Source organism: Battus philenor, unplaced genomic scaffold (assembly GCF_028537555.1).
Source record: "Battus philenor isolate CCGP_79_NKW_IND1 unplaced genomic scaffold, ilBatPhil1.0.hap1 SCAF_2, whole genome shotgun sequence".
In the NCBI taxonomy this organism is placed as follows: Eukaryota; Metazoa; Arthropoda; class Insecta; order Lepidoptera; family Papilionidae; genus Battus; species Battus philenor.
The window spans coordinates 13,224,113-13,248,526 of NW_027181682.1; the positions used below are offsets into that span (position 1 = coordinate 13,224,113).

The 24,414-nt window shown below is 35.7% G+C and overlaps 1 protein-coding gene across 1 annotated transcript in view; it reads left to right on the top strand.

Moving 5' to 3' along the window:
* The window catches only part of ck (myosin-VIIa ck), a 44,727-nt gene extending 26,469 nt beyond the window's left edge, over positions 1-18,258 (top strand). Inside the window, exons 3-14 of the mRNA XM_068765432.1 lie at positions 1,926-2,186; positions 2,854-3,132; positions 4,176-4,460; positions 4,591-6,186; positions 6,828-7,055; positions 10,011-10,250; positions 10,605-10,769; positions 10,911-11,195; positions 11,364-13,832; positions 14,180-14,379; positions 15,462-15,729; positions 16,671-18,258. Coding sequence (XP_068621533.1) covers positions 1,926-2,186; positions 2,854-3,132; positions 4,176-4,460; positions 4,591-6,186; positions 6,828-7,055; positions 10,011-10,250; positions 10,605-10,769; positions 10,911-11,195; positions 11,364-13,832; positions 14,180-14,379; positions 15,462-15,729; positions 16,671-16,877 — 6,483 coding nt within the window. The 3' untranslated portion in view covers positions 16,878-18,258. The remainder of the gene's footprint in view (positions 1-1,925; positions 2,187-2,853; positions 3,133-4,175; positions 4,461-4,590; positions 6,187-6,827; positions 7,056-10,010; positions 10,251-10,604; positions 10,770-10,910; positions 11,196-11,363; positions 13,833-14,179; positions 14,380-15,461; positions 15,730-16,670) is intronic.
* The last annotated feature ends 6,156 nt before the right edge of the window (positions 18,259-24,414 follow it).

A 24,414-nucleotide genomic window follows, 5' to 3' on the forward strand; every position in this document is an offset into this window, starting at 1 on the left:
TTTAATGTTTGTGTACACGTTATGATGTTTGCTGTAAGATTTTACGAGCGAAGTCGCTTGTTGCAGGTTAGAATGTTTGCAGCTTTCTAGAGTATACACAGCTGATTAAATTAGAACGTATTTAATAACAGCTATTGACTGCAACGTGTAATATATGTGAATATAACATGTTTTGTGGTCTTTGAAGTTTTCATTTACTGTGTTTAGTATTAATGTTAATTAAAAGAATGGAAAGCACATACTAAGCAAGCAACAGACGTGAAAGGTGACAGATGACGTCTATTGTCAAAAGTCAATTTGACATATAACTATAGACTGCCACAGATAACATAATTTTGACTAGACTTTAGTAAATGTAAGTAGTAATGTAATATGTGTAACACACTACATAATATTAATAATTTTTTTAAGGTTCGTCTAAATAGATGCGAACGGCCCCTATCTCACGGTTCCTAAAACATTTTTGATCGCTTTACAGTTTAAAAAGCTAAAATAACTTTAAGATTTTTTATTAATGAAAAGCATGAGAAACGCTGTATTGTTATGAAGAAGCTGTTTTACTAACCAATTGAACACCATGGCTACGCCAAGCTTTTACAACAATGGGTTGAAGTAATAAAGTAAAAATTTAATTTAGTAAATTTTAATTGTATTATAATATAACTACTAGTATTTATACGGTAAATAATAAAATATAACGTAAAGTATATTATTTATGCTAGGACCTTTAGTTTATATACCTATATATGTTTCATCTGAATAAACTACTGCCAAACGACTAGAGATAACTGGTAAATGATTGGTCAGTACTAAAAATCAACAAAATACAGTATTCTCGCATAAAAACATTCTTTACTTGTTTGACTCATATCTGAATTTATAACAACTCATAACAAAATACGTTTTGATACAAAAAAAATAATTCTTGATGAAACAATTTAAAGTTCTTTGGACGCGAACTTTCAATATTATAATAGCAGTCTAATGGCAGTAGCGGTGACACAATCAAATGAGACAGGACTAGAGTCTAAGAATGTACCTCATTAGTATTCGATACGAAGTCTCACTTTCACCTAGTTCGAGATAATTATCCTCCGTGCGTTCAACAGTCAAATGTATAAGGATTCGAACTTTCTAGAAAACTTATTGACAGCTCCGTCGAACACATCCTGTCTTATAAACTATTACGCAACATTCTGTTACGTTTTTAAACGATTTCAAACGTGTATTGTGTAAGAATTATTAAATAAGAAAATATTTGTAACAATTTAATTTGGTAATAAAAAAAATCAATAAATAAACAACACTAGTAATTAGGGATAGATGAAACTTTATGTTAGTGATGTTATATAATAAATGTATTATTGCACATTCATTAAATGCTTAAGAAACTGCATATCGTAAAAGAATAAGTTGCATCTTCGTGACAATTATTATTATTTTATAAACTCATTCGGTTTCCACTTCATACACAGAGTAGCTAAAACCGATAGTGTTAATTAAAGAGATTTATTTCCGATGTGCCTAATTAAGTGCCGGGTACTATAACTGATACATAGGCATCGTTGTACATTTACCATAGACTTTATATACCTCTTTATTAATTTGTAATGACTTGAAAAGGATTAAAACTTTTAAAATACAGTATAAATGATTATTAGTGGTAAAATAGATTGGGAACGAATAACTCTATTATCTTATTTTATTATGTTAATAAAAGAGGAAATTGTTTGTAACAGTAATTAAAACAATGACTAAGTTTGTTGTAGGCAGCTTTATTTTAAGTTACAAGATACCATTAATTATCTCTTCTGGCGGCATTTTTATCAGAACTTGAGTTTACATTGTAAATGATCTAAAGTGAAAAGTTATTTGAATAAATATATGTATCAATGACTGATATAGACAAATTTGTTGGTTTCCAGGGTGATTACATATGGATCGAGCCGGTGTCGGGCCGGGAGTTCGACGTCGCGATCGGAGCGCGCGTGCTCGCAGCCGAGGGCCGTCGCATCCGCGTGCGCGACGACGACGGTCAGGAGCAATGGCTGCCGCCCGAGCGCCGCATCAAGGCGATGCACGCAACCTCCGTGCACGGCGTCGAGGACATGATCTCACTCGGCGACCTCCACGAGGCCGGCATTCTGAGGAATCTTCTCATACGTTACAATGAAAATCTCATTTACGTTAGTTTCTCTTTTATATACTTTTTTATCTCATAGAACAGATAATCTTTTAGCCTTATTATTTTGGAGTGAAGATCCAATAGGAAATGCAGAGATTCGTAGACAAATGAAACTAACCCACATGGCCCAGCGAATTGGCAAGTTCAAGTGGCTTTGGACAAACCACATAACAGATGGCCACTGGGACCTTATGGTTCCAGAGTTGAGACCCGGAACCGGCAAGCGTAGCGTAAAACTAACACCCACAAGGTGGACACACGACCTGGACAAGTTCATTAGAAAATGTTGAATCCTTCTCAAACCTGTCTTATTAAAACTATGGCGGAGGCATATGTCAAGTAGTGGGCGATTTACACCTAAAATAATGATGACGTATGTGTAGTAGCACGAGGACGAACTCAGAACAAGATAGATAACATACGAGTCATGCGTATTTTTTGTTTTAAACTATTCAAAATGAATCAAAATATTTCGTAAATAAAGTTATAACTTGTATGGAAATTGAAAGAGATATTTTTACTATATGAATGTATAAATTAACATTTTTCTTATTTACCGGTATTACAGACAATCTACAAAGAACATCTTTATATATTTTGGACTGTTCTTTAAATTCCTTTCTAATTATTTATAGTAAAATAACACTCGGCCGCGTTTTTCATTACAGACATATACGGGTTCTATATTGGTAGCTGTAAATCCTTACCAAATACTACCGATATACACAGCAGACCAAATAAAATTATACAAAGAGAGGAAAATCGGCGAATTGCCTCCACACATATTCGCGATCGGCGATAATGCGTACGCACACATGCGCCGCTACAGCCAGGATCAGTGCATCGTCATCAGCGGGGAATCCGGCGCAGGGAAGACTGAGTCCACCAAGCTGATCCTGCAGTACCTTGCCGCTATCAGTGGCAAGCACTCTTGGATAGAACAGCAGGTGGGTGGTGACTCTTATCAATAATGAACGCTTAATTTTTTAACCATGAGGATAATTGGTTCGATTCAAACAATATGATTATTTAACATTTAATTAAATCTAAAGTTTACTATGAAACAACTTTTACTCCGATATCCGTCAATGGCTTTAAACGAAGTTATAAGACCAATGTATTTCCAAATGAGTTTATCACGGCCCAGTCTTTCGGTTCTGATATTACACGAGGTTGAGGTTGAGATCCGAAAGAAGTAAACATAGCCCAGGGGATTAGCAAGTTGAAGTGATAATGGGCAGGCAACATAACGCGCAGAAAAGATAGCCTTTGGGGTCGGAGTAAGGTTCTGCAGTGAAAATTACGGTCCGGTTAAAGCTCCGTAAGACATCCACTAATAAGGTGGACATACGATCCAGTTAAAGTCTTCGGAAGACACTAGACGCAGGCCATTTGCAACCGGTCCAATTCTACAGCTGAAAGAATGATGATAAAAAGAAATGTCTAGTAAAATGTTAATTTGACTGTTCAAGACTGACGCATTATAATTGTCAAATTAACCCTTTCCACTCCAAGGCTGTTATGTAGCATCGATAAAATTTGATTGAATTATAGTATCTTGCGATTCTAGAATATGTTTCATTCATTCGTGATTCAAACATTTTAGTAACAAAAATCTTTCCTGTTTTAAAATTTTCCGCAAAAAGAAGTATTACACCATGTCGAGTATCAGTCGACAGTGGAGCTTGTGGAACAAAATCAGTGTCGAGTGACACTCGACATTGGAGTGGAAAGGGTTAATACTATAGAATTTATTTTTTTGTGATAATTTTTTGTTATAAATGGCTTCATGTCAGATAAGTCAGGCATAATTCTTACGTAAGTTACGTAAATATTTTACACCAATCTTGAATTTGTTAGTTAAAATAAAAACGTACTTGTCTATTATTATGACGATTAAAGATAAATACCATTGATTTTGTAAAAACAATTTGATTGTTTGTCATTTAATTATTTGAATGTCTTCATTTGCGGATTTTCCATGTTACAGATCTTAGAAGCGAATCCTATCCTAGAAGCATTTGGAAATGCTAAAACTGTTAGAAACGACAATTCATCAAGATTCGGAAAATACATAGATATACATTTTAATAGTAATGGAGTTATAGAAGGTGCTAAAATAGAACAATACTTATTAGAAAAATCTAGAATTGTATTTCAAGGCACAGAAGAAAGAAATTATCACGTATTTTACTGTTTGTTGGCTGGATTATCCAAAGATGAGAAAAAGAAGCTCGAATTGGGAGAGCCGACTGAATATAGATACTTATCTGCAGTGAGTAAATATTTAATTAGATTTTAAAAATAAAAAAAAATATTGTAAAAAGAATTCTGAATTATAAAATTATACAAATATAATATTTATTTAACTTAATTTTACTGACTTACTCATTTTACATTTCCAGGGTGGCAATTTTAGCTGCGAGGGCAGAGACGATGCCGCTGAATTCGCAGACATTAGATCTGCTATGAAAGTTTTATTATTTACAGAACCTGAAATATGGGAAATATTAAAATTACTTGCAGCTGTCTTGCACTGCGGTAATATCAAGTATGAAGCCACGGTTGTTGATAATTTAGACGCAACAGAGATAATAGAGCAAGCGAACGTCAGAAGAGTCGCAACGTTGTTAGGAGTACCCACCCAATCTCTTATAGGCGCGCTCACTAGAAAAACACTTTTTGCGCACGGCGAAACGGTCGTGTCAACGTTAAGTAAAAACCAATCTGTAGATATAAGAGATGCTTTTGTAAAAGGTATCTACGGAAGACTTTTCGTGACAATCGTAAAAAAAATCAACGCCGCTATTTATAAACCAAAATCCACAACAAGAACAGCAATAGGTGTATTGGATATATTCGGATTTGAAAACTTCGATCACAACAGCTTTGAACAGTTTTGTATTAACTTTGCCAACGAGAATCTCCAACAGTTCTTTGTCCGCCATATATTTAAATTGGAACAAGAGGAGTATAACCATGAAGGTATAAACTGGCAACACATAGAGTTCGTAGACAATCAAGATGCTTTAGATTTAATCGCTTTAAAACAATTAAATATTATGGCTTTGATCGATGAAGAATCAAAGTTCCCTAAGGGTACCGACCAAACTATGCTGGCCAAGCTACATAAAACTCATGGCCTTCATAGAAATTATCTCAAACCAAAGTCAGACATAAATACGAGCTTTGGATTGAATCATTTCGCAGGCATTGTCTTTTACGATACTCGTGGATTCCTTGAGAAAAATCGTGATACGTTCAGCGCAGATTTACTTCAGCTCATTCATATATCGACGAATAAATTCCTGAAGCAAATTTTCCAAGAGGACATCGTCATGGGTTCGGAAACACGGAAAAGAGCACCAACGCTTTCTACTCAATTTAAAAAGTCACTAGATTTATTGATGCGTACGTTGGGTACATGTCAGCCTTTCTTTATTCGGTGTATTAAGCCTAATGAATTCAAGAAACCGATGATGTTCGACCGTGGTCTTTGCTGTCGTCAGCTGCGGTACTCGGGAATGATGGAAACTATTCGTATCAGGAGAGCAGGATATCCAATTAGACATAGCTTTAAAGAATTCGTTGAGAGGTATAGGTTTTTAATATCTGGTGTCCCTCCGGCGCATAAGACTGACTGTCGTGCTGCAACGGCAAAAATTTGTGCCACTGTTCTCGGTAAATCGGACTATCAACTAGGTCACACTAAGGTGTTTTTGAAGGATGCTCATGACTTGTTCTTAGAACAAGAAAGAGACAGAGTACTTACTAGAAAAATACTAATCCTACAGAGGTCAATTAGGGGTTGGGTATATAGGAGACGCTTCTTGAAGATGAGAGCCGCAGCGATATTAATTCAGCGTCACTGGCGAGGAAAGTTGCAGAGAATCCGATATAACAAAATGAAAGTTGGATATGCGAGACTGCAGGCATTGATTCGCGCAAGAGTTTTGGCTCATAGATTTAGACATTTACGCGGCCATATTGTTTCATTGCAAGTAAGTATCTATTAAATTTGTTTTCTGTAACCCTTGCTTACCTTTTTAATTTTTCCTAAGGAACATAAGCAGTGATCGGTTAGTAGCATTCTGTAATATTATGGAAAAATTACGAAGAGAAAGTAAGAAGACAAGCACATGTACAAGAAGGGACTTCGAAAATAGTTCAATTTCTTAATTTATTTATAAGTAACTCATCAAAGTAGTCTCCATATTATCTCTGATTATCTGGTCTATGGAGATAAACTTCCTCTCCAGTTAAGGGTACGATTGGTTATCAACCAAGCGGGTCTATTGCGGATTGGCAAAAATTGTGTCATGAATTTTTGTTTCTAAAGCATTTCGATTTTAGGATGTTGTCATTCATTTTTAAAAATAAAAATATAAGTGCGCCTCCTGTGTCTGAAGTTCTTAACCATTGCACACCTCTGTTTGTCTAAATTGAAATTTTTGGTTTATTTTTCGCCTCGTGGGTCCGCAATTCTTAAACATTTAATAACCATAGATCAAATTTATGTTTCTTTATACAAAAACTGAATTTAAAATATTTACTTTATTCCTGGTAACGTAGTTCTCTTTATATCATTTAAAATTATTTTATTTGGCAAATCAGACTCTTTCTTACCATATACCATATCCAGGCCGCAGCACGTGGATATCTAGTCCGTCGTTCATACGGGCACAAGATGTGGGCGATTGTGAAGATCCAGAGCCACGTGAGACGTCTGATTGCTATGAGACGCTTCAGACGAATAAAACAGGAGACAATCGCACACAATGAGGCTTTGCGGTTGAGAAAGCAAGAGGAACAGAGATTACAGCACCAGGGCAACACGCGAGCCAAGGAAATAGCAGAACAGAACTATAGGGTAAGTAAATGAATCTGTTTATAAACATTTAGTTTTATAGTCGTTAATAACAACTTTTCTTAACACAAAAATAGTTCAAAATGAAAGTTGGAGACGCTTAACGGCAATATTGGCATAATTGATACATAGTGATTGATACAAAATACAATATTACTTATCTGCTGTCAATGTATGGTGAACCGTATCCAAAAATCAATGGCTTCAGAAACAACAAATAATTAAATGCTAATATAGTAAGAAAAAACGTTTTTAAAATTCGAATTACTACATATTATAATTAATTAATGTTTATTATCAGTCCCTTGCCTAACATGGGGGGCTCTTCTGGCATTTTTGTCATGACGTAATCGTGCGATAAATGATCAAAAGTAAATAATTATATGAATAACTGAAAAAGTCGTACTTATATAATAGTCATTTATGAAAAAATGTAGTTTATGTTTACTTTTCATACATATAGATATTTACACAATTGCGAATTGATTATCTCTGCCCGATTCTAGGTTGACTGGTAAAGAATGTTCATAAGACATATAGTCTGCCATTACATAATGTAGTTTGAAAGAAAAAATGTTGTTTATGATTGATAATAACAAATGAAACTTAAACACGTCAGATTGTATAATGTACATTGCGATAATATCATAGTACTGGTCCCGATTATCAAATAATTAAGGCTCATTTCTTGTTCCTATTTTTTTTGTATTCGTGTAATGAAAAGTTAGAAATTGTTGTGTTTTTTATATAAAAAGTATTAACATAAAAATACTATGGTTTTGTTAAAAAAATAAAAAAAATAAAAAACTAATATTATAAACAAAAAAATGATCAGTACAAGAGAGACATTAATTACATTAAAATTAAAAAGGTGATCGGATTATTTAATCGATATCTAGTGAAAACCTCATTAATCATAACCGATGGAAAAGACATTGGACTTCGTAGTTTTTGCATGGAAGCCTTAAAATTAATATTTTAAGCAAATAATAGTAAAATTTGTACAAGTTGAACGAAAGGCATACACGTAACTTTGAAAATAACCATAACCACACGTGTTAACTATATATATATAACATTATAATACGGATATTACTTTTCTATTAAAACATTGCCCGAGGTTTTTTAATGGGCGTTTAAAACAACTTCCTCCTGCTTGACCGCAGAACCTACTTCAATCCATTCAATCATTTGTCTTCTAGTAAGAAACTGAAGAAATTTGTTATTCACGCAATTACTTAAAAATCTAAAATAACTAAACGAATATGTAGTAAAATATCCGTTCTCAGGATATAAAAGTATACGTATAGTATATATAAGTAAAGTAGCATTATTTGTACCAGAACGTAATTTCACAATAACAATATTAGTCCTCTTTTTCGAGTCGTAATCCTCGTTGCTGAGGATCGGGACCCTTTCGGTTCTCTGTCTCCTTGACAAATCTACACCATCGGTTGCGATTGTTGGCTACGGGGTATCGTAAACCATGTCTTGAGTGGTGCATGTTTGATTTGTCGTACACATTGAACTTCTGCTCCCTCATTTTTTACTTTTATCTTGCCTGTAACGATAAGCTTCTCAAGGTTCACACCTTTTTGGTGGATAATGTGATCAAAACAATTAATACTAACATCCGTATAAACTGCGCCTTAAAATAAGTGTATTTAAAGCAAGACGTGACGCTTACATAAATACGTAAAATTGGGCCTAAAGACATTACTAATGTTAGCATCAAGCTGACACGAGATATGATTGTATTATCCAATGTAGATCAATATTTAGTTAATCTATCGACATTGATCTTAAAGATATGATTAATACATTACCTAGATTGTCACTGTGGTTAGATTTTGCCGCAATCTGGGTAGATCGTATCTAAAGACAAAGAAATTGAATTAACTATTCCGATTTTGGACAGAATATACGCATTTTTTAACAGTGTAAATTTGTTCAGGCAAACCTAAGCGTTCGTACAAAAATAAAGTAGGTAAACATTAAAATTCATATTTTAATAAACTAAATTTGATAGATCAACTTGATTTAACTGAAATTAATAAATATATAGAGAAAATAAGATTTACAGTTAATGATTCATAAAAAATTACATAAATTTAAAACTAGAGTAAAATTGTCCTTGAAAGTCTATATAAAAATACACATTTTTCTTGATATACCAGTATGTGCTTTGTGAAATGTGATTACGATGTATGTTAAGCAATAGTGGTTGTGCGATAATGAATCGACAGCCACTCAACCGCCCCTGTAAACCTTCATTATTTTAAACTTAATTACATGAAACGGTGTAATTGAACGCGTTCAAGCACAGTGCATTGGTGCATGCACTTATGCAACGAGATTCGAACCTGCAAGTCTCGCTTCGCTAGCCTTTGTATACTCGTACGGCGTCGTAACAACAGTGCAGTCAGTGGGGCTACAATGCGAACTATTTCCAAATTCGGTCGTGTTATTAAAACTGCAAAAAGGAAAATGAGTGTGTGGACAAAGTGCATATGTGACGAAGACTTGGAATTTCCGTACTGTGTCAGTTTACATTTTTTGACTTTACCATTCAAGCATTTAAAAATTCTACGTAAATGTAAACGTATCATTAATAAGAATTTTTTTAAATTATAATATTTTTATATCGCAAATAAAATATGTATAGCGTGAAAATCTACGTACAATCTTACTTTCAATACATCTCTTCAATTTCATAACAACTATTTCTTCATGAACACTGCTTGCACCAGTAGGTAATTGGTAATTATTGGTAAACATTTAAATCATGTAAAAACTGTAGGGAATTTCTTTATATCCGTTCTGCTTGTTAATTATTAATTGTACAATAGATCACGTATCACGAAATTAATTAATATGCCTGAACTGAACGATCGTTATGTGAAATTTAAATGTAAATTCCTTATTATGACTAAACGTTGCATATATGTCTATTATCAGGAGCGTATGTATGAACTGGAGAGACGCGAAGCTGAACTGGCATTAGAAGAGAAACGCCAATTGGAAGCAAAGAGGACGTTACTTCAAGAAGCAGCTCGTAAGCAAGACGAACCGGTCGATGACAGCAAGCTGGTAGAAGCAATGTTCGACTTTCTACCAGATTCAAGCAGCGAGGCTCCAGCTCCTAAGGACACATCGGTGTTTAGTGATTTACCACAGCAAAGAGCTGATCAGCAGGAGGTAATTTACACAAATGTTCATTCGTCCATTCATGTCAACCGACAGACGACCACTACAAGATATAGGAACTATAAACATCGCTACAATGATCCGTTTCGCACTGCGATCCAGCGATTTTTGCGAGCTTAATTATGTCGTCGGTCCATTTAGTGGAAGGCTTATCCACGTCAAGTCTACGGGTTCGTGGAACCGCTCGAGAACCTTTGGGACCCAACGGTTGTCGGACGCATGGGCGGTGTGTCTCGCCCACTACCATTTCAGACGAGCAACTGTTCAAGCTGCCTTAAATTCTAATTAATATTTCATTATTATACGCTCGATTTTGAGGTAAATTAAATCATTTGTAACAAACAGATGGTGACTCCAATGCAGACAACGTCTGAAGATGAGGAGGATTTGTCTGAATTTAAATTCCAAAAATTCGCTGCCACGTACTTCCAAGGCAATGTTACACACCAATATTCTAGGAAGCCTCTGAAACATCCGTTACTGCCGTTACACACTCAAGGCGATCAATTGGTAAGTGTTATTAAAACAAATTAAATTCTAATTAATTTTCAAACTATGATTGCAGTTGCAGCAATAAATCATACTGAAAACTTCTCGTAAATCCTTACGTTTATTAGAATAAGGTATTTAAAGTGTAATCAATTCTTTCAGGCTGCCCAAGCGTTATGGGTAACAATATTACGATTCACAGGAGATCTTCCCGAACCTCGATATCATACAATGGACAGAGATAACACATCTGTCATGTCTAAAGTAACTGCAACACTTGGCAGGAATTTCATTCGATCCAAAGAATTTCAAGAAGCGCAAATGATGGGCGTTGATCCCGAATCATATCTAAATAAACAAAAACCGAGATCTATAAGACACAAATTAGTTTCGTTGACTTTGAAAAGGAAGAACAAACTCGGTGAAGATGTTAGAAGAAAACTTCAGGTATTATTATTCAAATTTTATTAAATATTATATTTAGATGGTTTACATCTTAGACATAGATTGATACGAAATTCATGCATTTTAAATACAGAGTCAAAGAGACAATTTTATAGAATATATGTTTGTCCACTTTGTTACCAAATTTAAATCGATTACTTTTCATTTCAGGATGAAGAATACACAGCGGATAGTTATCAATCCTGGCTGGAGTCACGACCAACGTCAAACTTAGAAAAACTTCACTTCATAATAGGTCACGGTATACTCCGCGCTGAACTCCGAGACGAAATATACTGCCAAATATGTAAACAGCTGACAAATAATCCATCAAAATCGTCGCATGCACGAGGATGGATATTACTTTCTTTATGTGTTGGTTGCTTTGCACCAAGTGAGAAATTCGTTAACTATCTTCGAGCGTTTATAAGGGAAGGACCACCCGGTTATGCCCCATATTGTGAAGATAGATTAAAAAGAACTTTCAATAATGGTACAAGAAACCAGCCTCCTTCCTGGCTAGAGTTACAAGCTACAAAATCGAAGAAACCTATAATGTTACCTATAACATTCATGGATGGCAACACTAAGACACTATTAGCAGATTCAGCGACCACAGCACGAGAACTTTGCAACCAATTATCTGATAAAATTGGACTACGTGATCAATTCGGATTCTCTCTATACATCGCATTATTTGACAAAGTTAGTTCTCTTGGAAGTGGCGGAGATCACGTTATGGATGCGATATCTCAATGCGAACAATATGCTAAGGAACAGGGAGCCCAAGAAAGAAATGCACCTTGGAGATTATTCTTTAGAAAAGAAATCTTTGCTCCGTGGCACGACCCGACTGAAGATCAAGTAGCCACTAATCTGATATACCAGCAGGTTGTTAGAGGAGTCAAATTTGGCGAGTATAGATGTGACAAAGAAGAGGACTTGGCAATGATAGCAGCACAACAATACTACATCGAATATGGGCAAGACATGAATACAGAACGTCTGTTTACGCTACTGCCTAATTATATCCCAGATTACTGTTTAACTGGTGTTGAAAAAGCAGTAGACCGATGGGGTGCGTTAGTGGTTCAAGCATATAAAAAGAGTTACTACGTCAAAGAAAAAGTTGCAGCTTATAGAGTTAAAGAAGATGTTGTGAGTTACGCGAAATTCAAATGGCCTCTGTTATTTTCAAGATTCTATGAAGCATACAGAAACTCAGGACCTAACTTGCCTAAAAACGACGTTATTATAGCTGTAAACTGGACAGGAGTGTATGTGGTGGACGATCAAGAACAAGTACTGTTAGAATTATCATTTCCAGAGATAACAACCGTCTCAAGCCAAAAGACTAATAAAGTATTTACACAAACCTTCAGTTTATCAACTGTACGAGGAGAGGAATTCACATTCCAAAGTCCAAACGCGGAAGACATCAGAGACTTGGTTGTGTATTTCCTCGAAGGACTAAAGAAGCGGTCGAAATACGTCATAGCTTTACAAGATTATAAAGCGCCTGGGGAAGGTTCCAGTTTTCTAACCTTCCAGAAAGGAGATCTGATTATTTTAGAAGAAGATAGCACTGGTGAATCTGTACTCAACAATGGTTGGTGTATAGGCAGGTGTGAAAGGACAATGGAGCGAGGTGATTTTCCAGCAGAAACTGTGTACGTTTTACCCGCATTAACTAAGCCCCCGCCAGATATACTGTCGTTGTTCTGTCAGGAAGGAGCGCAACACGGTCGCCGAGTGCCTACCAGTACATTTAACGGAACCGAAACTAGGGATAAACCACATACGTTGTTAGAGTATGCATTAGACCACTTTAGACTGCCTCCAAAACGAACAGTATCTAAGGCACTTACGCTTTCAACAGCGAAGAGAGGTGGCTCAGAAGAGTTATGGAGACATTCTCGTGAGCCCATAAAACTGCCTCTTCTAAAGAAACTTCAAGCTAAAGAGGAGTTGGCAGAGGAAGCTTGTTTCGCTTTCACTGCGATATTAAAATACATGGGAGATTTACCGTCGAAGCGACCCCGCATTGGTAATGAGTACACTGATCACATTTTCGATGGTCCTTTAAAACATGAGATTTTAAGGGACGAGATATATTGTCAAGTTATGAAACAATTGACGGATAATAGAAATAGAATGTCTGAAGAAAGAGGATGGGAATTGATGTGGTTAGCGACCGGACTGTTCGCTTGCAGTCAAGGTTTGCTAAGAGAACTAACTTTATTCCTAAGAACTAGGCGATATCCAATAGCTCAAGACTCTCTCCAAAGACTTCAAAAGACATTAAGAAATGGTCAAAGAAAGTATCCTCCACATCAAGTAGAAGTTGAAGCGATACAGCACAAGACAACTCAAATATTCCATAAAGTGTACTTCCCAGACGACACGGACGAAGCGTTCGAGGTTGACTCTTCGACGCGGGCGAAAGACTTTTGCCAGAATATAGCACAGAGACTGAATCTCAGATCTAGTGAAGGCTTTAGTTTGTTCGTTAAGATAGCTGATAAGGTCATATCGGTGCCGGAAGGCGATTTCTTTTTCGACTTTGTACGTCATCTGACTGACTGGATCAAGAAGGCGCGGCCTACCCGAGATGGCATAACACCGCAATTTACGTATCAAGTAAGATTTCAAATCGCTAAAATAAAATGTTTTTGTGTTTTTTTTTAGTTAAAATTTAATTAGTTATGTGAATATACTTAGCAGACTATTGTAGAGAGCGACTGTGAGCTTGACAATGAGAGCCGAAGTCAGAGATCGAGCATTATTTCAACTTCGTCATCATTATGTCAGCCGATAGATGCTCTTCCAAAGATCACCACAATGACTGATTTTGCGATACCCACATCGAGCGATTTCCAGCAACCTTGACTATGTCGATCCACCTAGTTATGGTCTAGCAACGCCCTGTTTGCCAGCTTGTTCATTCTGGTATTATTTATTAATTATTAATAAGAAAATAATTGTAGGTGTTCTTCATGAAGAAACTTTGGACAAACACGGTGCCGGGTAAAGACCGCGCGGCGGACGTCATCTTCCACTTCCACCAGGAGTTGCCGAAGCTGCTGCGAGGGTACCACCGCTGCGGTCGCGAGGAGGCAGCCCGCTTAGCCGCACTGGCCTACCGCGCGCGCTTTGGTGACAACAAACAGGAGTTGCAAGCAATACCGTAAGCATTGTCACATGTTATTAATACTGGTACTAAATTTGTACCCGTAAACATAGTTTATGTTGACACAGCTGCTGCATTACCGTGTTAAGGTTAATCAAATATTATCATCATCTTTTTAACAGTAAGGCGGTTACTACTAGACACAGGCCTATTCCAGAGACTTTTAATAGAACCAGTTGAAGGCCTGAATTCAGCGAGTTTCAAATAACTATTATTTATGCCCTACGAGGGCTAGAATAAATGCGGAGTTGCGCTGGATTGTTTATTTAAATCCTTTCGCAATTCGATAAATGCGCAATGTGTGACTGTAAATATACATATATTTATATATATGATAATTTGATCTACGTTCAGAAGAATATTAATAAATACAAAAAAAAATTACGCAAGTTTAGCAACGCAAGTACGCTTCATAGAATTAATAAACCTTACGTGAGCTACAGTTTATTAATAACACACTTCTTTTCAGCCAATAAACGCCCACTGCAAGTCATAGGCCTAATCTAAAAATCGCCGCCATGACCGGTCTTGCGCTTTCCGCATCGAACGACATCCCGCGACTATAACTACGTCGTCGGCCCACCTATTGGAGACCTATCTACTAGGTGGACAATATACAACACACTACCGTAGAATAATTATTTTTAAAGTGAAAAAGATCAAAGACATTGTAAAAGTGACCAAAAAAACCGTTTTAGTTTGTTAGCAGCTCGACTTAAATCAGGACGTGTTTAGAACCCCCGTTGTGTAAGGTTTCCATAATGGCGGGGCTCAATATGATTCTAGTTTCTATCAAGTTGTCTTCTTCTGGTATTCTTATCGTGAAGTTCACAATGATTCTACGTAGATACTAGTATGATCAAAATCAGTCGACCTATTAGGACGATTACTAATCAAAAAGATATTTTTGTATGCTTAACAATACTTTTTTATTCGAAGCCAAAAATCTTATAAAATTTTTACATGACAGACTCGTGTAACTCTATATATACACGGAATTCTAATAATAATATATTTTAGTATATTACAATATTAACAGTAATAAAATTTTTATGTAATTAAAATTACATTTATTCCAGACAAATGCTCCGCGAACTGGTACCAGCTGATTTGATAAAACTACAGAGCTCTGCAGATTGGAAGCGCGCTATTGTCGCATCCTACAACCAGGACGCCGGCATGACGCCTGAGGACGCGAAAATCACCTTCCTCAAGGTCATCTACCGATGGCCCACGTTCGGCTCAGCTTTCTTCGAAGTGAAGCAAACAACTGAACCCAACTACCCGGAGCTCCTCCTCATAGCTATTAACAAGCACGGCGTTAGTCTGATTCATCCACAATCGAAGGTGAGTTTTATCTAGACTTGATGAGACGTCTACCTAAAAGATCTAAGAACTGAGCGGCTTTCCCAACCCGGTGATGTTGAATGTAGCGGACCCAGGTAGTCATCGAGCTTCGCTACCTTAAAATAGGTTTAAGGTTAAGCCTTCCTGCGCCCTATCCTCAATCAACGTCAGAATCTGCAATTGCCACTTGGTGAGCAGTGAAAACCAGGTCCAAAAGAAACTAAGATTTCCAAGTAAATACTAATTACTGAAACCTTAAAACAGCATAATTGGTTAAATTTGCTATCGCTTTTGTCGGCTTAATACTTTGAAGAAAAAGTGCGTAAAAGAGTATTTCAAATCATTTTCGTCATTTTCCATTTCCTTTGTTTAACTATTTATACCTAAATTTTTACGTTAGTCTTGATTTATATTTTACAATAGATTTTCGTTCGCTTCTTATTTTTAGATATTAAAATTTCAAACACACCAGTTTTTATTTTTATGGTTGTTTTAGCATATAAATACTGACACTAAACATCAACTTTATATAAAGGATTGGTTATAGGTGTAGAAGCTTTAAAGCCTTTTGCTAATAAATGAGCTGTACATTCGCCCTTTCAAAGTAATTACACCTATATTCAAATATCCTATGTAACCAAAAATTGGATATTCAGATTCATATTTATATACAATTCAAGTGCTGGCTTAGTGTGGAAAACATTCGTGTATTGAAAAATTATGGTATTTCAGCACAAGAATAAACAACAACTTACGCTTGTAGAGACTATGAAAATAGTTTCTTTTATTTATGCACACTTTTTATACATTATGTAATAGCGGACGTAATACCGTATAAGTATTTTCAATTTATCGTCTATACCTATGTCCAGCTGTTGACCACCATATTTTAAACGATTTAACTTGTTTTAAATCTAATTTAAATAATGATTTTTTTCCAGGATATACTGGTAACGCATCCATTCACAAGAATTTCAAACTGGTCCTCTGGCAACACGTATTTCCACATGACGATCGGGAATCTAGTGCGAGGATCCAAACTCCTTTGTGAAACATCGCTGGGCTACAAGATGGACGATCTGCTTACCTCCTACATTTCTCTTATGCTCACCAATATGAACAAGCAACGTTCCATGCGGGTCAAATAACTTAATCACCGTTCAATAAATCAGTGAAATATAATAATGAATCTATATATCTGCTTAGGATTCTTTTACGAAAATCTCATTTGAGTAGCATTAATAATTATTACGTGCTTCGTTTTAATAATAGTGAATTAAAATATCTTTTCACGTGCGATCTTTTTACAGCGAATTATTTGCTTGATTTAGAAATTCTTTTTTTAAAACACAGCCATACGCAAAATTTTACACTCGTAAAATTCGTTATAATTTTTAATAGTTCGGGTGCATATGGGAACAAATGTTTTTAAAAATATTTACATTTATAGAGTATATAAATGAACTGCGTTATTAGTAGTATGATAAAAATAGCTATTTCTATATTCAAAGACAAAAGAATCATTAAGTAAAAATGAACAAATAAAATCATCAATCATCTATATTTAATATAGATTGATTATTTTCAAATAATTCTCGCCGTCACAAATACCAAACGTGAATAATAATGTTATATTCAATAGAATTGCACAACGTTGTAAATTAGCATTAGATAAAACGTTATTATCAACGTTAATAAAATTCGCTTTAAGAAACTACGGTAGGTGTTAAAAATAGCTCCGTCCATAAAACGTTTCAAATATTTATAGTATGCATGTTTATTACAAAATCGCTTAATACAATATTAAAAATTATTAACCTATTTATAAATGAAATATATTTTATATATAAGTACAATTTATATATTGCTTTCTATTTTTATTATTAATATCAATAATAGTCATTAAAATATAACAAATTGAAAATCATCGAAAATGTATTTTGAGGGAAAGAACTTATAATAGCTATTTAAATCGCATGCTATATATACTGCATTTTAATAGTCAGGTGCTATCATAATGCAGAGTATATTCCCTGCTATACGTCATATTAAGACGGAAAAAGATCTGCAATTTTACAATTATTTATAAAAAGGTGATCGGTAGAGACGCTTTGCGGTCAGGAAAGACAAAATAGTGTCTAATAAGTGCCTAAATATTTAACTAATATAAAATATTTAATGAAGGACTAATTAGGTTAGCATGTCGCATTGTAATTCAAATATCGTTGATTCAAGTATGATACAGACCGGTACAAAATGGTCTAAAACTAAGTCTTAAGATTGAATGGAAGTTTTCAATCGTTGTCTTTTTTGGCTTAGGGGAAACTATCGATATATATAAAATATGTTGAGTGTTTTATGTTAATAATACTTTTTCAATGCGCTACTAAATGATGTATTTATTTAAACAAGTCTAAGTAACGTGTAGAAGTTTTTTTTTTTATCTACGTTATGCCATGTCCCGAGAAAAAAAAATTGTTTTTATTTTTGCTTTTAATTCTTATGAAGTTGCATTTGTGAGTGGTTGTAAACATGAGTCACAATGATATATGTAGTTTTATTTATTATTCCTGATACGTTGAAAAATGTAATTAATTCTATATACGTCATACTGAGTTAATATAGCGCTCTTTTAAGAACAGTGAAACTGACGAATGACATGAGTGTCAACAATTGTCAAAAAATTTAAAGATGTGTTTACGTGTTCCTTATATTTTAAAAGATGCGTACTACATATTTCCTTAGATAAATAATAACATTTCCAATCAACGTTGTATTCCATGCACAATATATTAAAATAACAAGTATAATAGAAATCAGTAAAAAAAAAAAACAAATAAAATGGTAAGCAAGAACGATCAACGTTAGCAAGAGAACGCGACCGCGCCATGCTAAATGCAGATTTAGACTGACATGCCAGTTAACGGATTTTTGTTTCTATATCACTCGGTACTGTAGTGCTACCGAAAGCGTACTGCGGTTTAGGCAAGAGCAGCAAGATGGGGTTGATAAAGGAGTATAAAGCGTCGCCACCGTGAACGTTAACGGCAGACTGAAGAAACGCTCTCGCTGCGAGCATATGTTAGTACGTGGTACAGGGCTTCAATAGCACTAATTCTGTTCGACGAACACAGTACTACCACCGTGCAATTTGAACGGATATAATAGAGGTCCGCAAAGCACTTTTCGGTAGAAGCTGAAATTGTAGTGTTTATTACTCATCAATAAGCGATCAAGTTTTAGGAGTGTTAATAAAAATCGACGATATGTATAAAAAATGCGGCAGTTATTTGCACGCAAAACAGGACGATGCCATGCGTTGTCTTTTAAAGGAATCGACGTATGCATATTTACTTTTATATACATTGATTTTAGGCAAATTCTTTTGACTAATGATCGAGCTCTATATAAAAAATTAATACACCAAAACAGGTAGCATTGTATTTTTTTAATAATTACAATGATACCGAAACCGCTGTACCGCGCCATAGATATACGTTCAGCGACGCGGGGGAAGGAAGAGGGCCGCTCCGTCAGTCCGTCGTAAACGCTCGCAGTGGCCGCTACCATGTTTCTTTATCCTCAGTCCGTATTGTATTGTATATAAGTTTTTGCTGTTAGCCCTAAGGCTTTTATAGCTTCATCAGAAATGAGTTCACGAAACGGAAGGGTCGGTGAACTATACATCCTCAGTGCTTACTTCGCTGCGCTTTTATAAGGCACGCGGCACTGCAGTTTTAGTAGTTCTGTAAATAAATAGTTTTGCCTCCAACGCTGCCACATCTTTATTGTAATGTAACTGCATAAACCTCTTTGGCAACTACAAAATGTTAAACAGCCCTTTATCATTATCAAAACTTCAATTGTAAAAGGTCACCCGCTGATTAGGGGTCCTTGCGTCCCGTCTTCTGTATTTGTTCCACCGCCTAGGCGGAGATCTTTGAGCCCCTCTAATCTTGTGAAAAATCTTAAGGAATGGCCTAAATGATAGCTTCCGTGAAAATATTTAATGAATTTAGCAACGTCTTGTTTTATTTCGTTTCCAATTTGCATCGTTGTTACCTTATTAGCATTTCCAGCCTCTGCATGCTTGAAGGGACAGAGCCACGCTTAAGCTTAAACTCGTTTACGCAACTCAGCTTGAAGGCTTTATCAAGAAGCTCGGTACGTGCCTTTACATCACCGATCCGTTATATTACCGGATAAGGAAGCTGACGAGCTCTTAGATCGCTTTAGCAGGCAGTTCTTGGTGCAAAAACCCTCGAGATGGCTGAGCCGACTTGGTTCGAATGGCTGATTGAAGCTGGAGAAATAATGAAAATTAAGAGAATTTGATGAGGAATATTGTTTATTGTAACCCTACATGGTGGCAGCTTTTAACAATCATGGTTTTTATCGCTTTTAAAATAAAATTTGTTATTGAAATTATGTTATTATCATTACCAATGCTGCCATAGATTTCCAATACGACCGGCAGCGTTTGTCAACGATCAAAACAAGGTTGTCTTGAGGGCGGATGACGTACGCTGTGCGCTACGGTTTGTAGTCTCCATTCCAGAACCTTAGGGCTCCAGCGCCCATCTGTTTTGCGTATTATGGGGCCTGCCCGCAGCCACTTTCACTTCCTTAATATTAGAAAATAGAGCGTTCTTATTTGAGTCGAATCATTAAATATGAATTGTGGGTGCCATAACTAGAAATAAGACTAAAATCAAATGAAATTATAGCGATTTAAATTTCGGCGCACTCGCAGCATGGACAATTAAGGTAAAAGCGGGCTATTACAAAAACTGTTAATTAGACCAAACAAAAAATATGTATCCGCAATAAGGTCGTGAGAGTCTCCCACGGCAGCGCGCTCTGTTCTTGCGATCCGAGGAATAATGATGGCTCCATTGTAACCAGCAGCAGGAAGTCATTTATCTAACATCAAGAATATGACTGTTTAGAGCAATTTCGTGTCTGATTTCTCATCCTAAAGTGTGCAATTTAGAGTGGCGCGTCGCTATGTGAAGTGTCAACCAACTCTGATTATGACGAAGCATTTTGTTTTGGCTAAACACGATATCTTGTTTGACTTCGCATTGATAGCGATCAATCTTCCAATTCTCACGGTAAAATTTATAGTTTTGGGTAAATCATAACATTTATGTGACATGGTACAGTTAACCTGTCAATAAATTGAATATCAATTTTTAGATTTAACTACGTGCTCAAGTGATTTTCGTAAAAGCGGAAGATACATCTTTTGTTTACCAATTTTAGCATAAAAGCTAATGTTTATATTATATTGCTTTTTAAGAATGTTTTCTTTAAAACTTCTGTTGCATTGGCAGATTTTTAATACTAACATAGCCGTCGTATAGAACTAAAAATATCTCGGTTTGCTATTTTTTTCGCCGTTTACAGCGACATTATAACTTTGGTGGTGGCTCAGTACTATATTGAACAATGTTTTTCTTGAAGGACAATCTGTATTCCTTTGCGAGGCTACAATTGGCTAAGCTCTCTGTCCTCTAAGACCATTTTAAACAAATTGGAGGAGAAATGTACGACCTACGACATGTCCTTATCTATTAGTATTTTTCTATAATTTCTTTGATGTTATAGCAATAAAATTATTTCTCATTAATACAAAAGGAGTTGGACAGGCCAAAAAGCGCGGAGATTAGATGGCCGCTGAAGCCTTAAAGTTCTGAATTGGCGATTGTGGATCGGCAAGCCCAACGTAAAACGTCCTACGAGATGAACAGATGACATTGTTATGGTCATCAAAAACGCTGAATTCACGCTGCTTTGAACCGGTGGTCATAATGAAAATCTATATAGAAGCCATGTGTCCAGCGGTGAACGTCTTACGACTAAAATGATAATAAATGCATAAAAAATATATTACTTGATTTAATTTCAAGTACCGAAGTGTTAACTCGATAAGCCATTATTTAGTGATATCATGTTTTGAGCAATATTTAATAACAGGTAATAAGAGAACCCATCTTTAAGAAAACCGTCAAATTAATGCCATAGTACCTCTGATGTAAACATAAGCATTGCTGATCTGAGGTAGATTAGAGTGGTTCAATGAACTTGTTATGCTATGAATTGCGTGGCTGTGTTGGTGTGTCAGACGACGTTGTTCGATTGAAGTCGCGAGGAAAAAATATTGGTATATGTCGTTGATATATACCCACAGAAGATTATTTTCAGTGACCTCTAATGTACATCATATGAATACCAGAAAAGCCCAGAGTTCCCATTTGGGTCCATTGTCATGGCACCCTTCAACTTGAAGGTATGAGGTTTCCAAAAGCGTCCTCATCTAAGCCTACTGAAAATATAGACAGATTTATTAAGGTTTCAATATCTATAATACAGTAACAGAGCAATTAATCCTCAAGCTTTATTATCACACTATAATTTGATTTTTTGAGTTTTTGTTAAGTAATGTTCTTAAACTTATTACATGACGGTTCAGTAGCATAACATACGAGTGCGAACATAGACAAAGGTATTTTTTTTCTCATAGAGTCACCGATAACAACGGAGTTCCGGAGATGTTTAGAAATTTTTGCGCCAAAATAACGTTTTGTCTTTAATTTAATTAAAAAGTGTTGCTAACATGACTACATTCATAACCCATCGTCTTTTTATCAGTTAAGATAAGACAGTCTGGACGCTGTATGTCGACGAAATTTCAAATTCTTATCGTTTTCAAAATCTTTACCGGTTATATTTTCCTTTGGACATGTTTTTTCAACTCATCAACACATACCACATACCTTAATTCTTTCATTGTAGGGACGTAACGTGCAACTTGGTTCCTACAAGGTCGCCTTGTCTCGTGACCCAGGCAATCTCTTGTGCTTCCGGGCACGACGACAATATTACAAAAGTATAAAGTATTTCACATCCCACTTACATGAGAGGGCAATCCCCAATTATTTTAAAAGGTAAAAAAAGGAAGAGTACAAGTGTTTTTTTAAGTTTCTTCAGCCATTTCTAGCGCTAAAGGTTTGCGTAATTTCTAATGTTCCTAAAGCAAAACAACCGACCAAGTAAAAATGCTGGATCTTGCGCCAAGTTACCTCACGGAGCATGCAGCTCGGCACCTTCCCAATCTAAGTATTACACAGCGACCAGAGCCGGGGCTCCGGAATAGGCTTCGAGCTTTATAACAAAAAACGAGGTTCATACTTAGCGTTAACTGCAAACTTACCTCTTAAACCAGCTGAATCTGTAAATGCCAATAAGGGAATGATAATATTCCGACACGATAAAAAACTTTTTTTCAAATCACACTACCATTGATTGCATTAGTTTTTTTATTTATTTTAATTATGTATAGTTTCCACTGTTCGTATACATGACTTCTGGACAGACGGTACAGGTTAGTAAATGCAATACGAATCGTGGGTTACTATTTTAAATAATGACAACTATAATGTTCACCATTTTTACGGCTTCACAGAATTATAACTTTGGCATAGAATGGTAAGCGAAATAATTATAATATAAGAATTCTCACCAATTAAAAATGTTACACAAGACTTACAATAATACTGGAATTTATTTATAAATTTCTTCCATTTATTTACCTTATACATATTTTCACAATTATATATGCGATGCTGTTCGTTCCTCAGTCACAGTAATTGGTGTAATCGGTGACGGTTGAAGAGAAAACAATTATGTCTATATTACCAATGTCGCTATTGTCTATTTCACAGAATAAAAACATGATTGATATGTAATTCAGACAGTGTTATTTTTTTTAATCGTTGCGAAATTAGTTGCTGTTAGGTTTAGCTGACAACACGTAGATTTGTATTTAATTACACATTCCATAGCGAAAATTAAACCTCTTTGTTACTATTATTCATTAATTACATCGTTGGATACAGGCCGCTTTTAACCGGTCCTATTTGAAATTTACGTTGGATATATATCTTCAATGTTGGATATTAACTTCCTACGCCTGAAATGATAACGACGATATAGAATTAATAGTCAGATGAAAATATTAACTTCTTTTTTTCGAAGCTTTCAGAATCCTGGTAAGGCTTTAAATACCAACCGCCAACATCAATTATCAATAAAAATACTGCCTGACTTTGTACCTAAAAATGTAAGTATTTATTACACAATCTCGTAAAACGACAGTACTCGTTTCAGCCCATAAGAGCACGCTGCAAAGCATCGGCGACTCCTAAAGACATCTATGGGAAGATTTACCATAATCGCCACGCCTGGGGAAGATGATTGCAGTGTAGTATTATGCTACACAAAGTACACTGCTACCTATCCTCTCGAAATTTGTTTGCAAGTAGTGGCAAGCATTTATAATTAATGTACAAAATGTGAATTATGTAAGATTGTATCACGGGAATTTAATCCGCGACCTACGATCGTAGGTCTCAGTTCTTTGTCGCGGAGCTACCAATGCTCAGTGTGAAAAAATACCATAAGGTATTCTCGACATTAAATCTCTTACAGGCAGATGATGGTGAACGAAGTAGATGCAACCTTAATCATAAACCGTAATCCATTCCCACGCCTGGAGATGATATGTAGGAAAACACGGGCGCCGCTGAACTTTTCCCACACTCTGCATATCTCGGCTCCATATATCAAGTAGGCAAAGTGCAAAAAAGCATAGACAATGATTCAATTGTGTACACAGCTTTC